Source organism: Balearica regulorum, chromosome 27, assembly GCF_011004875.1.
Source record: "Balearica regulorum gibbericeps isolate bBalReg1 chromosome 27, bBalReg1.pri, whole genome shotgun sequence".
Classification (NCBI taxonomy): Eukaryota; Metazoa; Chordata; class Aves; order Gruiformes; family Gruidae; genus Balearica; species Balearica regulorum.
Window position 1 is genome coordinate 5,995,187 of NC_046210.1, and position 16,041 is coordinate 6,011,227.

Genomic DNA, 16,041 nt, shown 5'->3' on the forward strand with positions numbered 1-16,041 from the left:
AAGCTGTCCTGCTATTAATGGCAATTAAAACCACTTGCTAAGTCAAAGAGTAAGGTTTCACATTCCTTTCATAGATCTCTCTTCATATAGTATTCCTGCATTTGTTTGTGTTTCTGGTTGTCACCCCAGCCCGTCCCCCACTCTGATATGTATTTTTTGGTTTTAATCCTCTCACAACAATTTTATGCTAGTTTAGTTCACTGGATTCTGAATTTATATCCACATAAGAGAAAGGACAGTCAGGTCCTACATATGAATTTCTGTTCCTTTAAAAAAAGAGCAGTAGAGTGAGAAATGCAACTGCAATCAAGGACATTGTCAGTGGTGACACTACAGTTGTGTTTTTACCTTAGCCATATTTGTACGTTGCTTTAGAATTAACTCCAAGGCTTGCTGGATATGCAAGCAAGGTAACTGCACAAATCACTCATTTTGCTAATGCTTCAAGATAAATTCCTTCTCTTACAGGTATAACATTTATCAGCTGAGTTTCCAAGCTGCAGAGCAACTTCTCCTAAAGCCTTTTGCCATGTGATAGGTGTTATTGTTCATTAATTAACAAAGCCTTCAGGGCTCGCCCAGAAAATTTAGCCATAGACCTGATCAGAAATACCATGCTGGATTGGTGCAGCTCCATCCAGTGAATTCACAGGAGATACTCCTCTAGTATGTGCTGTAACCACCTGACTTGATGCATTTACAATAGCCCAGTCACTTTCTGTGAACTACTTCAGAGCAATTCCTTCCTTCCTCCCCAGTGAGGTTACCTCTAGCAAATAGATAGTAATTCCTACTACTGCAGATACTGCCCTGAAGGATGTGGAGATTGTAATAGAACTTACTTTGGGTTCTTGGGGTTTTGGGAGTGATGGGTGGTGGGCTGCAAGGCACTGAATGCTGGAGTGAAGAACTCTGAAGCAAAGTCAGTCTGTTTTCTCCTAACTGAAGACTCTTTGGCCTTTGTGCTTTTCCCGACATGCCCTGGTTGAAACAAAGAGTAAACAAAACCTTTTAGAAGTCAGCAAGGTTACTGCACATGTATCAGATAAATAGACCTGTCACAAAGGCATGCATCAACATGCTCCAGAAAAGCCATGCATAAGGGAGAAAGGTGCAGTCAGGTGAAACGAGTGAAACCACTGCCTTGGCTAAGCCAGGTCAAGAGGCATACACTGTGCTCCTATGACATACCAAGTTTTCTGTGGGACCTTACTAACTGGGTAGCAATAGCAAACTATTTTTAATGACCTTAGTGTATTAACTGAGAAGGGAAGACATCAGGCTAAAATACTGCTGCATTTGACTAGCCGTTCTGTGAAAAAATTTTGGAAGGGGAAAAAAAAAGCCTTTCCAAGAAGAAAAAAAGATGAAATTGTGGGAGCAAGTCAGGACTGCTAGTATCATCTGGCTACTTAGGGCTGTGAAACAATTCCATTTCAGGCTTTACAGAGCAAATCCTTTGCATCAGGGACTTGAGAGGTGTTGTTCCAGTTCACACGTGTCCTCTGTGCTCTTCACTCAAATTGTGAGGCCATCTGAATGTGGTCCCAAGAGTCCGGTGCACAAATCGCAGACTGGTTTGGGTTGGAAGGCACCTCAAAGCCCATCTAGTTCCACCCCCCTGCCATGGGCAGGGACACCCTCCACTAGCCCAGGTTGCCCAAAGCCCCATCCAACCTGGCCTTGACCACTGCCAGGGAGCCAGGGGCAGCCACAGCTTCTCTGGGCACCCTGTGCCAGGGCCTCACCACTCTTATTAGTTTATTGCTTTACAGAGAAAGCTGCCACTTACACATGGAATTAAGCTCACTAGGCCCTTTTAGAGATCAATTCTCCACCATTGAGCAGTTCAGTATTTCTCACTGTGCAGAAGGGACCACACATCGGTGTACAGCGAATACAAAACTTAGAAAGACTAAAGGTGCTGGACACAAAGTAAGCCTTTGGTTCCCTCTGGCTTTCTAGCTCCCAAGCAGCTTAGTCAAGAGCTACATAAAATCAGTCTGTCCAATTTTTGTGCTCCACTCTGCAGCTACGGAACAGACCAACTATAAAAACCAGCTTTCTCCATACTTTGCAATGTTCTTAAGCATGAATACAACCCTTAACTCCTCATGCGCTCGAGTAAGCTGATCACACATGCAATTTGCCCTCAGAGATATGGGAGAGAAGGGAGGGTGGGTGTTTGTGTTGCACCTCTCAGCTCTCTGCAATACAAAGTCTTGGACAGACAGGACTAAACAACGTGGTCGATACAAATAGGTTTTCTCTCCCAGATCTCTTCCCTCTAGTTTTATTTAATAAAGTGATCAGCAGCTGACAGAGTTTGTGGGTTAAACCCGGTTAATTCAACAGCAATTCTTCCAGAGGCAGAGGGCCAGGCCTCCCGAACCACTAATATTTACAGCCCCAGATTTTCCTCTTGAGCAGAAAGCCTGTCAATACCAAATTACATGATTCTAGAACCACAGTTCTCCTTTCAATAAATATTCTGCAGACTCCAAGTGCTGGCAGCACCACTCAGATTTGATGAGAATTCCTGAATATATAGCAGCATAACCTGTTCCTGCCAGATTCAGCTGAGATCTTGGGAGAGAAAGGCAAATAGAACTCATGTTTTCTCATTATTTACACAGCCTGCGTTAAGTCAAATTAGTATCACTGAGCCACCAGCTTAAATACTCAGATGCCCAATTCTCACATACTCTCTGACAGCGAAACACAGTCTGCATAAATCAGGATTAACACTCCCAAGGTCATACAACTCTACTTTTGGGCTGAAACTTAACTGTTTGTAATAGGTGACCATTCTGAATCCCACTGTCAACCTTAACGCCTAACAGTCTTCAGCATATTCCTCATTACAACACTCCTGTGGGACTACAGATTCTCTTTTATTCCTCTTTTGCAAATACTTTGCCCAAGGAGTAAACACTTCTACCCTCACAGAGGAGGTCTGGAGCAGAGTTCAGACAGGAAGAAACAGTTTTTCAAAGTCCCAGGCTGGTGACCCAACTATCAGACCATCTTTTTTCAACTCCCCAATCAAACGATCTTCACCTTGCAGTACATTTCATTTGTGCAGCGATGCTGACTGACAGCAGCTGAACATCTGGCTTGCCAACTGGATTTTTCAGTCAGCTAGCAGCATCCACTCACTCCAACAAAACCAGGAACAATTCTACGCGGTGCTGAGTGCATCACGCAGTCCTCCATTTCTACCAGCAAAGAGTGCACTGAGCATCTAGACGAAACATCAGTGCCTCATGCTTCCAGTCTGTACCTTAAGCCAAACTGCAGTTCAGTCCGTGACACAAGTTTTCCAAACAAAAAGAGCAAGCATTACTCAGATGACCAAGGCTTTTGGTATTTGAACCCCTCCCGCTATTTAATGAAGTTCCCAATGACAAGCATATCTAAAGCAACGGAAACACTAAAATCTCCTGCTGTAAATTTTATAATTGTCTTTTTTTTTTTTTTTTTTACCATTTTGGAAGTCAGTTCCATTTCTGGCTCCTTCTCTACAATAACCTGAGACTTGCTAATACTCCAGTCCTTCCGCTTGAGTTTGCTAATCCGGTTATCACCATCATCTTTCATGGGCAGTTCCTCAGCTCTGGAAGCTGTTGATATTCTTCTCTCCAAGAGTGGCTCCAGAATAGATCTGTGGCCCACACCAAAAGAGTGAAAAAACAGGAAACATTAGTCCACCAGGCATTTAAAGCACTGTCTGTTAAAAAGTTGTGATGTCTTAGTTTGTATAAGAGATTATTGTGAAAAACCGAGTTATGATGATGGAATTTTCAGGGAGATTTGTGCTCCTAAGTTACCCTAGCAATTTTGAGTATTATGGCTTATGTACAAGACAAAGCGTGATCTATTTGCAGAAGGAGCCAGACCTGCATTTTATGCTGAACCCTGCTGCCGAGTCTGCTGTGCGACCTTGAGCAAGTCTCCTAGACTCCCTGGTTATCACAGATGCAAAACTAGATGTACAGAGAAGTAACATCAGGAAATGTTTCCATGCATGGCAGCTCCTTTTAATGCCATTATGCAGCTGCAAACAAGTACCATATGACTATGCACCTCTTTGCAGACCACATCAAACTAAATTACCTTGTAGTATCTTACACCTCTGTTTTCCAGCATTCCCGGGAAACAGAAATAGTGTGCATCTGAAATACGCTGCCTCCATCCTTCTTGAGTATCATGTAAATAATTGGGACTCCAGAGACAGGCAGTCGTGGGTTCAATTCCCAGAACTATCCCTAGCTGTGCTTCAAACTCCCTATCTGCAAAACGGAATAACAACATTGGCCTCCATTTAAAGTTTTAAATGCGTAGGTATTACTATTGTGTATAGAATAAATCTTCACTTTAAGAGTTACTAATTCCAGCAAAGGCATATCCCCACTCTTGTAAATCACATGTGAAGGCTGATTACTAACCCATCTGAACCGGGTCTGGAGGAAGCGCTATCAGATGACGTGGAAGATGTAGAGACCACAGAAGATGCCACAGATGTGACAGAGAGCCGTCTCAGCGTGGAAGACATGATATAGGGCAAAACGACAGAGCCCGACCTGCTCGGTTTCCTTTCGGTGAGGGAGGGAGGCTGCAGACAAACACACTTGCGATAAATGGTGTAACACCAACTCACTCACAAGTGGGAAAGGGGAGAGTTGTGTTTCTTTAAAGCAAAACACTGAAGAACCAGGTACACCTACCAAAGTTATCACACCATACTGCTTCTCCACTTTTTTCTTCAGTTCTTTGAAACAGGCTGTCAGTCTGTCATGCAGAGGCTTCAGCTGTTCTGTCAGCTTCTCACCGTGGATCCTAATCCCTTCTGCCAACAACGGCATCTGAAAGAAGGAACAAAATACAGCTACAAAAGGACAAATTGGCTCTCCTATTCCAGGAAGGAATTTTCTATGCACATTACACACCTCAGATACACTTAAAGGACTTAAATCAACATGTTTTGAGTTTGCAGAGGCAAAAAAAGCAATCATACAGTAAGGAAGCTCATCTACTGGCTCATAACTTGTGACGCTGTAGTAACTTGACTGTTTGATCTCCATGCATTCAACAAACACGAACACTCTCCCCATCTATACCCATGGTCCCTCTTCCCCACTCAGATTCCGTACTCTGCTTTGGAAAACATAGCATGTTAAATGTTGGAGTATCACCTCTCAGCCCCCAAAGCTTTTGTGAGGGTGCTTTAACTGGGCTCTCTTGTGGGAAAATACGTAAGAACTGGTCTGCAGGGATGTAATTTGCATTACAAGAGAACAGGACAACTTTTCATTGCTATGCAGGTCAGAACAGACAACTTTCAGTGGTCAGATCAACAAAGCACTAGGTCTGATGATTTCATGAAAAGGTAACATATTTTGTTACACCCATGAGGGAAAAATCTACACCACGTTGGCAAATATTTCAGAATAGCATTTCAAAGCAACACAAGGTACATGGAATATTCTAGGCCACAATTTTAGAATACAGCAGTTTCCTTAAAATAAAAAAACAATTGTACACTTATCCAGATTGTTCTTACAGCATTTATCTGCATTATCTCTCCAAAACAATGATGCTAGAAAAACATCTGCACTCACACATACTGCTTCCACTTCTTTCCTAATACCATACCTGTAGAGCAATTAGTTGCTTAAGCAGTTCAATTTTATCTTGATCTTCAGGACGTTCTTGAAGATACTTCTCTGTGAAAAAGGCCTGAAAGCAAAGAGAAGATGATACAGACACTATGCTGCTTTCATGGTTAACTCAAAGTACAGAAATCTTTCACTCCAAAGCAATTCATTGTCATTATTCCTCATATTAAAAACAAATTTTGCCAATCTCCCTGACAGAAAACTGAGGGACAAAGAACCATCGTTATTTGCTGAGATCTGGGAACAAAAAGATAATTTTTTTGTTTAAAAAAATAAATTACTATTTTTTCAGCAAAACACAGACACGTAAAAAAGTTACTTCATCAGAAGGGTTTTCTTCAATTCCAATTCCCTTCCCATAAAACAGTATTGATTTCACTAACCAAGGTCATGTTACTTGTTGCTCAAATGGGAGCAGCGGATCCAGTCTCTTGAGCTCTCACTTCAAAGTCTTTCATTTTTAGCATTCAGTGACCTACAGTACACAATGTCATGCAAACAACCTCAGCTGCAGAAAGGTGAACAGGGCATCTCCTGCCTGCAATTTCCTTCAGCTCCAGGATTTAAGCCCTTAAGTACAACATTTTCACGTGGGGCTTGTTACGAAGATTCAGTAGAAATAAAGACTATGTTGAGAGTTTGACTCACAGTTTGATTCAACAAAGCACCTTTAGTCTACACTTGTGTTTACCTTTAATCAACAAAATCTGGTATCGGTTTAAAGTTGAACACACACAAGTACGCTTTCCTGTACCGAAGCCTTAAAATTGTGCCAATTCACATTATGTGCTACAGTACTGCATTGAAATGTATCACAATTCCTTGTCAGAAGAATTTAATTTTTCTTTTTCCTAGATAAAATCCCCTAATATTTTTTTATTCGGTTTTAAAATGCATCTCTGATCTATTTCAGCCTCTGCATATATTTTTTAGTTCTGCATTCCATTAACTGGACTGTATGTACAAGTGTTTATAGGCCTAGTGATATGATTCTGAAAAAGGCCGATGTCAAGAGGAGGTTAGCTTGTGAAAGGACTGCCGGGTAGATCCCAGCGGATTTTTCCTGAAAGTGTTTAATTATTGCAAGAAGAAAGCGCACGTTAAAAAAGCAGACTTGGGCTTTTGGCTGCAATGAAACAATTAAAACTCAAGATTTTAGCCGCCCACAAAAGCCAAATGTTCTGTACTGATCTTCAGTTGAAATAGGAAAATATGAACCAGAAATGAGTATTTCCAGATGTGGTTACAGATACTTTGTGTTTCCTAGTTTTAACTGCTTTCCCACTTTCGTAATTCTAAATTTTATGTCAACCTTAATTCATAAAGTGGGAGGACTTAGGGCCAAATTCAGCCCTGTTAAAGTATGCAACTCTTCTGGAATCAGCAGTTAGACCCCAGATAAATCAGACCCTCTCCCATTTAACTTTTGCACTTCATTTCATGTGACTAGAACACATCTGAGAAGAATTAAATGTGTTTTAACACCATCAATTCAGTTTACGGAAATAAGCAATGTATTTTGTGCTGGGAACACCGTCATTAGATGCTGGGAATAAACAGCCTAAGTTAAACATAAGAAAAAAAAGGAAGAACGTACACTGTTCAACTGAATAAAGTCAACTGAATAAACCTGGATAGGAAACATTGGTTTTTTTCCTCAAATATATGCTCTTTGCTACAAGACTCCAAAAGACAGATTATCTGCCAGAAAGAGAAATCCTCTGCCTTACCGCTCTATGCAAATACTACGAGAAATGCTAGCTCTTTTGCTTTTCTTTGTTACTTGCACCGTTCGTTGGGCTGACCAAGCACCTCAATGCCCCCACGAGGTAGAATCATGTTATTATCACCACTGTAAATCAGGCCCAAAACAGCTGGATCATTCATCCCTTCGGCAATGCACAGCACTAAACCCAACCACTAAAGATGTGGGGGTTTTCCACCTTGCAGGCTAGTGGAACTCTCTTACCTTTGTTCTTTTCTCTTCCTCTGAGCTCTGAACACACAGATACAGCTACAGAACACGCTATGTCTGAGTAATAGCTGAAAACTGAACTTGAATCTCCCATGTTTCAATTCAGGTCTTAAACATTGCAGAAATCAACAGACTGAGCTACAGATAAATGTGAAAAGAGACCTTTTCATAGTTGGCATATCCACCCATGACCGCTGGGTCCACAATCCCATTCAGGAGCATAGAGAGGGGATGCACAGGAAGACTCCGGTCCCAGATATGCTGTTGGACAATGTTGCTGATTTTCTCATTGGTTAGCTCCATCGTTTCTATGGCGTTCTCCAAGGGGCTGATCTCTTCCTGTCAGAAAAAAGGAACAATAAACCTTCATTCGCCTCCACTGAATATGAAGTTAAGTAACTCCTCGTATGTGAATGGCAGCCCAAGAGTTTCCAGCAGAGGATTTTGGACCCCCTGTGCTATCTTGCCATTCAGAGTTGAATGTAAGAATGATCTTCTAGCTTAACCTGAGGGAACAGCAGTTTAGGACTTGGTGGCGGACTGCAGAACACGTTACAGAGGTAACCACTCTCCCAAGCATTATACAGTCAATGTAGAACTTTGCTGCCCTGGGTGGAGCTGTCTGCAGAATGGCATAAAAAGATAAACACATCAAAGAAGATACACGTTTGCTCTAACCTGAAGCAGAAGTTACCGATGTGCCACATTGAACAGAGGAAGGACTAGTAGTCCTAACTGTTGCAAGTCTCTCTACTTCATGAAAGATTGGATGGGATGAGACCCAGCCCATATGCAGAACTCACCACTGTAATCTGTTTGACTTCAAACCACTTGAGGATGCCTGGAAATGAATACGCTGTTGTGTAGGTTGTCCTTTCTATCCACATATTCTAGTTAGAGAAGGAAAAAATTCCAAGATGTAAGGAAAATACTGGTCTTGCAATTCAATTTTCTTCTGCAACAGAGCATGGAATCAGGCTTCCAGCACTAGCTGGCAGAACTTACACAATGATTTTCAGCATCACCAAATGGGACGGAACCCAGTGTTTTTTGCAAGAAATACCACCTCTGCTATTTAAATGGTATTGACATCATCAGCAGCAGGCTGTTACCCTCCACATGGACTGTGATTGTGGCATATTTAGCCAGTTAGGCGCAACATGCCCAACCACCACATGCGAGCAACAGCAGGCCTCATAGGCAGCAAGGAAACGTGCTATTACACTACACCCAAGGCGCAATCTTGAAAGTTGGCCTGAAGTTGAACTGATCCTTCACGGTTACAGGCTGGCCTCCTTAAGCATGGCTACATCATTCACAATCAACCGGACACAGAGCTGCGGTTAGACAGCACAATATTTATGGATTCTAGATGAAGGATTTTGAACATTGCACCTTCAGCTACAGAGCTCTCTGACAGTATCACATTGACTTTACGTAAAGACTGCAATGTGAAGTGAAGCCCTTTGTTTCCCCTACATTTTAATAGCAAAACTCCATTGCCACAGGCAGAGGGGAAAAAAAAATTGTGACAATGTTGTTCAAAATGCGACCAACAAAATAAATGCACAGAACCATTTTCTCATAGTGTGGACACCCAAGCCAGGTGGCATCAAAAGCAAAGAACTCACAGCAAACTCGTTGTCTGGATCTTTTTCTCCTTTCCTGACTGGTCGGGAGTGCGTGAACTGTTGTACCTCGTTTGCCCTGTAGTAGCTAGAAAGAAGCAGAGTAAATGGTGAGTTTTCTCACCTCCAGTCCTCCTTACACAAACGTTCTTCTGTTTCTTCTCAAAAACAACCAAGTTTGAACTGGACTATGAAACAAATTTACACAAGACACAAGGGCACTCCACCTTGTGCCTAGGCTAGTTGAGAAAAAATACAGAGGAAATGTTGAAGAAAGAGGAAAAGAAATTACTTTAAGATCTGTTCTGGAACAGGTTTATCTTTATAATTAGGTGGCAGGTTCATCACAGGCTTCACAATAAAGCACTGTACATCTGAGCAGCTATAGTTAAGGATGAAAAACTATGAATCCTTTTGGGAAAATAGGACAGGGAAAGAAATACCCTTCCTGCTTTCATCAAATGTCAGACTTCTCAAGAATTCCCTGTGCTCTTGTCATGTTTGAAGAAAAATACTTACTAGTTCATCAACAATCACAGGCATTATATTGCTTCTTGTAGTTTGTATGCTACTCATGAATTAAGAGCCCCGAGAGATAAGGGCCATACAAATACTTCCAACTATTGAAATTCCCTGGTGAAATCCTTGGGAAGCCTGGGTGCTACCGATTTTTACTTGGGGGATGGGAAAAGAAGATTCTGTACTAGGTTCTATAACAGATGCATGTGTGTCTTCTCTCTCCCCCACCACCCCATGGTTATTTGTCAGACTCTTCCAGTACAGTGAAGCTGCCCCTCCCTCCCAGTTTTTAGATCAATAAAGCTAACTGAAGAAAGTAGGCTGGTTTAATCAGCGGTTATCTACTTCCTCTTCAGCTTTTGTACTTGCAAACCATGATAGAAATTTAAAAAGTTAGTGATAGTATCCCCAAACACAACAGCTTACAATGTTGTTCCCCCACAGTTCTGTCTTAAGGACTGCATCAAAGGCTTTACAGAAGTAAAAACCTGTATGGAAAAGTAAAGCATAAACAGTTTGACCCACAGTAATAGATTATCTCTGTCAATCACCTGCCAGTTGCACGCTGAAGTGGCCACGTTTTACTGGGGGGTAGGATAGCCCCGTACATGCTTTATTTCACTGAGGGTAGCTCTAAACAGTCTTGTGAAAGCAAAGGCAAGGTCATTCTGCCTGCATTGAAGAGCCAGCTGGATACCACCCAAATCTGAACCCAAAAAACACACAGCCACATTAGATCAAGCACTGAGCCCAACCTAATATATTCTTTCTCTCAGGAGAGCTTATTAGCTCAGGCTTCATGCCATGCTAAGCATGCTATACAGCTTCCAGTTCAGAACTGGTGGAAGACTAGCCTGTTTAAGTGCATAGGCATTCCTCAAGACCACGTATAGCTCACCTGGCAGCTCCAGTATGCTATTATGAAACAACCAAAGGAAAAACACGGCATTTTACTGATAAAAGAGTGAGGAAAGAGATTCTATGCAAAAGTAAAAAAAGAGCCTGAGACAAAGGAGGTTAAAAAAGCACGAAATTAAAACAAACTACAGAACCACCAACCCCTGCCTAACACAACAGTGATTTGGGCACTCAAACTACTCATCTTTTCAGGTGGTGTTTGTAAGAGTCCGAGAAGAACCTGTACCAAATCCAAGCTATGCAGCTGCTCCCCTTTATAATGGGGCTATGCCAAAGACCCGGAACCAAACACCCCCAAACTTTGGGGAGTGTTCAGATCTGGATCCAAATTCTGCAGTTCAGGTTCATCTTGAGCCAAAAACATTAGAACAAACACAAACAGATGCAAAGGAAGTAGCTGAAACAAAGCAGCAATAGAAGAGGCATTTTTTGATACCAAGTTTGGTCTTGAATGAATTTTAATTTCCTGTGTGGATTTAGTGCTTGGCAGGCTTATTGCAAGGGAAGCATCTGGTATCACTGCTTGAGTTGTGCCTTTGTACACAGACTCTTAAAGCCAAAATGGACCACCAGATCCTCTAGCCTGGCCTGTATAACACAGGATGGAAGCCGAGTAACTTGTTTTTTTACTCATCTACATCCTCCAGGAGCAAACCTGCTATCGACTGGAAGTCACAAACAAGAATCTGAAGCATCTTCACTAGGTTGCATTTGGTCATGCTCACAATTAAGAGAAAAAGGATCTTAAGCCTAGTAGTATGCTGTGACACACAGTTTGGAGTTCCACCAGCATAAAGGAAAAAAAAACCAAAACAACCCAGAACACCCACAAAAAAAGAAGGGCTGTTCACCCAACAATTTTCATCAACATAATCATTTCACACTTCTAAGGGGGGAAAAAAACCCAAACCAACACCCCAGCCACTTCATAAACACTGGTTAACAGCAAGCAAGGAGAGAGCATACTTCTACGTTCTTTACATCCCACTTTCACTGCCTGTATTTTACCTCTTTTACCTAGAAATATCAAACTGGATCACATCTATACTACAGCAGTCAGCACCACCTGCTTGAGAAGGCGGCAGAAGAAATCCTAAGACCTGCAATCTGGTAAGGTTTTGTCCTAACAACAACTCATTTAACTCTGACAATATTGATCTGTCTCCCATTTTCAGTATGTTTAAGTTCACTATTGCAGTTCTGGATAATCTTATTTTCATGCCCAGTGCCTGCCTTCAAAGTCCCCCTGGAGCAGCAAGTTCCTTGCTTATTGTTGTTTAACAATTCTAGGACAGACCAGATCTTAAATGTGCCAAAATGTATGAGAACCAAAAGATACACTGTTTAGGAGAAGACTTGATCTCTTCTCCTGGAGGAGCAGTGCTGGTCATCTTCTCAGCATTGGGAAACTGGGTCAATAGCTTCAGGTTGAAGTCCTCCCTTCGTTCATACTCTTTGCCACGGTAGATGAAAATTTTATTCTGTGGGTAGCAGAAGAGAATTAACACTAAACAAAGCAATGAAAAAGAGCTTTCCCAAACACACACAGAGTAGTCTCACAGATCTAGTTTATATGAAGGGTTGTCTCCTAGCTTAACAGACAGTCAGAACACGTGACAGAAGAAACACAGGGTGGAGTGAGAACACAGCAACTCTCAGGATCAAGGCCCTGCAACGGCAATCTCATTTATCTAGAAAATTCATTGTTCCACATAAAAGTGTTATTGAACACATTCATGCTTTCTAGCACTAAGAACTCACATATTCAATACATGAAATCTCAGTCAGGGACTGATTTTAAGGAAGAGAACAGGTGTGCTCTTTAAAGAGTTCTTTAATGCAGGAAACTGCATGCTCCTTGCCAGACCACTTACAGTGTAAGTGAACTGAGGGATCTCCCTATGCATAGAGACACAAGTTTTACCTCCATTTCATTCCTGACTCTCTTCGGCTATCATTAGCCAAACAGCCAGCTACGGCGGTTTTGCACTACAGACTTAATGGCAGACCGTGGCCAGTTACTTTTCCAAACTGGCCACCAAGCTGTGGTGGTTTCTTGAAGGGATGGATTCAAAAACATGACCTGGAGGTGAAAGCCTTCTATACCATCCAGTTCCGCAGTTCTAAGTTAACATCCTTCTTTTTTATTAAGCTTGGCTTCTATTTTAAGCCAGTGACTTCAAACAAGTCCAGTCTGAAAATGTAAATGTTCCTTAATTTTAAATAATAGTCAGTAATATTTTCTTTTATGCTGCACCCTGCCCATCTGACTTGCTTTGGCTAGACTCTTGTGTTATAGCTAGCATAGATCCAGCAATGCTTAGCAGCAATCTCAAATAGGAAGCGTCTTTGCATTTTAATTCTTCTGCGTGGGACAGACTCTCACTAATGTGCTTGAGCACTGAAATGATCCATGTCCCGAAAATTAGGTTGATTCAGGCTGAAAAGCAACAGGATAAATTCTTTACAAGCTAAGTATTTTTTAATGGCAACAATCCTATTTCTGAGGAGGTGTACAGGGTACAAATACAAAAGGTAGATTCTGTTTAAGTCCATATAAGAACATAACAATCATCTAACAAACCCTATTGCAACACACGAACTTTATTAAAGCTGGTAACACAAAAAATCTGGTCTTTTACTTGTCTCTTTTTATATGCTGAAACACTTTGAAATACTTTGAGGATTTAGATCTCTTGGTGCCATTCAAAGGAAAAGGAGTTTGGCATCTGAATTTTCCTGGAACCTCCGCAAAAGTTGTGACTTTTAGCGTTCCCACCACTCCAGAACTTCTAGAGTGCTGAAGAATTCTTACCCGGAGAAAAGAGGGGAATCCCTGACCATAGTATCCAACAGCAAAGTACTCTGGTTGAGGTCTCATTGCCTTCATAATATTCTCATAAAAAGTAGCTCGTTTTTTCTGAAAAAGAAAAAGGTCACCAGCATTTTTCACTTGGGAGTATTCGAGGACACTGCCAGATTGTAGCTCACATTCTCTGATCTAGTAGTTCTCCCCTAAAGAATACTTTTTACAATTGTTTTTTGGGTTTTTGGTTGTTTGTTTTTTTTTCAATATGGCATCTCATACTTAACCATTTACTTGGTTAAATATTTGATTTGCCTGGGCCAGAATCAACTTCATTTCCTTGTTTGCAGACATGAGAACACCACCATCATTTTTAGGATTCCAGGAGGATACTTGAAATTCTTAACTACTGCAAGACAAATTAAAAATAAATATGTTCTGAAACTGAGCAGACACAAATGGTGACAAATGTCAAAGCTGGCAGAAATAAAACTGGGCAGATGTTTTCTCATATGAAAGAACATCTTTAACCACTAAAAAACGTAATTCAGAACCAAGATGATTCTATAGTTCTGTGTTCATACACAGTAGTTTTACCACAGAAACAACAAGGTGATGAGATTTATGGAGCCTGAAAATACACTGTGCAAATGTTACCTTATTTGATTAACACCAAGAATGCTAAACATCTGCACACAATATTGTCATGCTAATTACAAGGTCAAACCTACAGACTTCAAAAAATGATGAAAAAACATTCTTCTAATATTAAGCTTTACAAAAACGATGGGGGTTAATGTCTGTTTGTCTGTAACATAAATGTATTTTGGGCTTGTTCTGCTCAACAATATTATTTTAAGCAGGCTGCAAGAAATGGAGAAAAAAAAAATCTTACCAGGAGATTACCAAGTCCCTCATAATCAAAGACCTTGTTCTCATACATGTCAGCCAACTCTTTGCTTAGTTGAATGGCTTTTTCCCACATCTCCATGGAGAGTGAAGGGAGGCAAGTGTGGGAAGAAGAGCACAAGTAAAATAAAAGACTCAGTTAAAAGGATTCATTACTACACACAGGTAAACAAAAAAAATCAGCTGATTTTAATTCAGGCAGTACTTTAATGCACTGCCAACATCTCCATGCTGTACACTTTTTGCAATAATTATTATAGTTACACAGCTCTTGATTTGTAGATCTGAAAGTGATTTACAAAGCAAGGTTTCTATTGTTACTCCTGATAGGGAAAACTGAGGCGCAAAGAGGCAGAAGGACATGCCTAAACACCACATGAGAGAAGCCCAGGTGGTGGTTTCCTACACCAATCCTTCATCCCCGCATCAGGCTTTCCTGGGTTTGTCTCATTTAGGCCCTGGTAGAACTATCTATCCAAAGTCCAACACACACAAGTTCAGTGTCAGCCAGACAAGCCATACTTACTGCAATGCAAAAAACCTGACAAAAAAGGTCAAAAAAGCCACTGCAAAAAAGCCACTATCCAGAAAAAGAAATTAAAACACTTGTAGTTTTTTCATCTACCCAGTATCTTGAACAGGATTAATTTTTCAGATGCTCTTTGACCAAGAAGGAAATAGAAGGATTCAAATAAATATCACCAGGACAAATACATGCCCTGCTCATGCCAGTACTGTGGTCCCTATTAAAAAGCCACATCTAAGCATCAAAGGTCTGTTAGGGAATCACATCTGCTTTTACCCCTGAAACCAGCTTCAGCCAGGTACATTCACCAAGCCCAGTATTTACCGGTGAACAGTAAGAATACAGCAAACACACTCACTTTGCCCCTGTCAAAGAAGGAGATAATTTCTTGGTAGAGTTTTTCCTTGAGTTCTTGTTGTGAGTAGACATAGTAGCTGTCCCTCTGCAGGAGATGAGGGACACAGGGCTTCTCGGACCACTAGCACAGAGGAAAAACAGGAAAGTTGAAAGAACTGGAACATTTTCAGACTAACAAATCCTTGCCGTGGATAGACTCACCTTCTGCAGGGATGCATTCAAGGCAAATCCATCATCAATGCAAAGGGAGAGCAAGGAAGTTTTACAGTGGTATAAGCGGAGTTGGCTGACTAATGTAAACTAGGAATGCACACAGAAACACTGCATCTCAGCAGCATGGTTAGAGTAACAAGCAGCCAGTAAGCAGTAGCTTCTTAAACCACTCCAGCCAGCTGCTCAGAAAAACATCTAACCATGCTCTCCCACTACACACATAAGCAGCCAGAAAGCTTCAGTTAGTGCAATTTTTTTTTCTACATCAACAGTTCATTTTAAATCAGTTTAAGAATTCATCTTAACTCGTACATTTTTTTTAATCGTATTTAAATATCACTTTAAAATGCTAATGCAAGTTTAATTATATCTGCAAACCCAGTCTGATTTTGGCTTGAGGTCTTATGCTGAGACACTAACTGAATGCATACACTTTATTAATCTGTGGAAGACATGAAGAGGTTGACTTAAATCCAAATTAAGATGGCTTAGGCTAATGCATTCTGTTCACA

At 41.1% G+C, this 16,041-nt stretch overlaps 1 protein-coding gene across 7 annotated transcripts in view; it reads right to left on the reverse strand.

Annotated features, from left to right (window-relative positions):
- DOCK5 (dedicator of cytokinesis 5) overlaps positions 1-16,041 on the reverse strand; it is an 86,777-nt gene that overhangs the window by 9,069 nt on the left and 61,667 nt on the right. For 3 of the 7 annotated variants that reach the window (XM_075736645.1, XM_075736649.1, XM_075736647.1), the window contains 13 exons: positions 15,318-15,437; positions 14,420-14,509; positions 13,534-13,638; positions 12,058-12,199; positions 9,574-9,655; positions 9,285-9,369; positions 8,457-8,543; positions 7,816-7,992; positions 5,656-5,739; positions 4,728-4,865; positions 4,449-4,615; positions 3,487-3,664; positions 843-981 (listed from right to left, as the gene is read on the reverse strand). In XM_075736645.1, the coding sequence (XP_075592760.1) occupies positions 843-981; positions 3,487-3,664; positions 4,449-4,615; positions 4,728-4,865; positions 5,656-5,739; positions 7,816-7,992; positions 8,457-8,543; positions 9,285-9,369; positions 9,574-9,655; positions 12,058-12,199; positions 13,534-13,638; positions 14,420-14,509; positions 15,318-15,437 (1,594 nt within the window). Of the gene's footprint in view, positions 1-842; positions 982-3,486; positions 3,665-4,448; positions 4,616-4,727; positions 4,866-5,655; positions 5,740-7,815; positions 7,993-8,456; positions 8,544-9,284; positions 9,370-9,573; positions 9,656-10,226; positions 11,819-12,057; positions 12,200-13,533; positions 13,639-14,419; positions 14,510-15,317; positions 15,438-16,041 lie in introns of those variants that run through there. The other 4 variants (XM_075736648.1, XM_075736650.1, XR_012832588.1 and 1 more) reach the window with 3 other exon arrangements.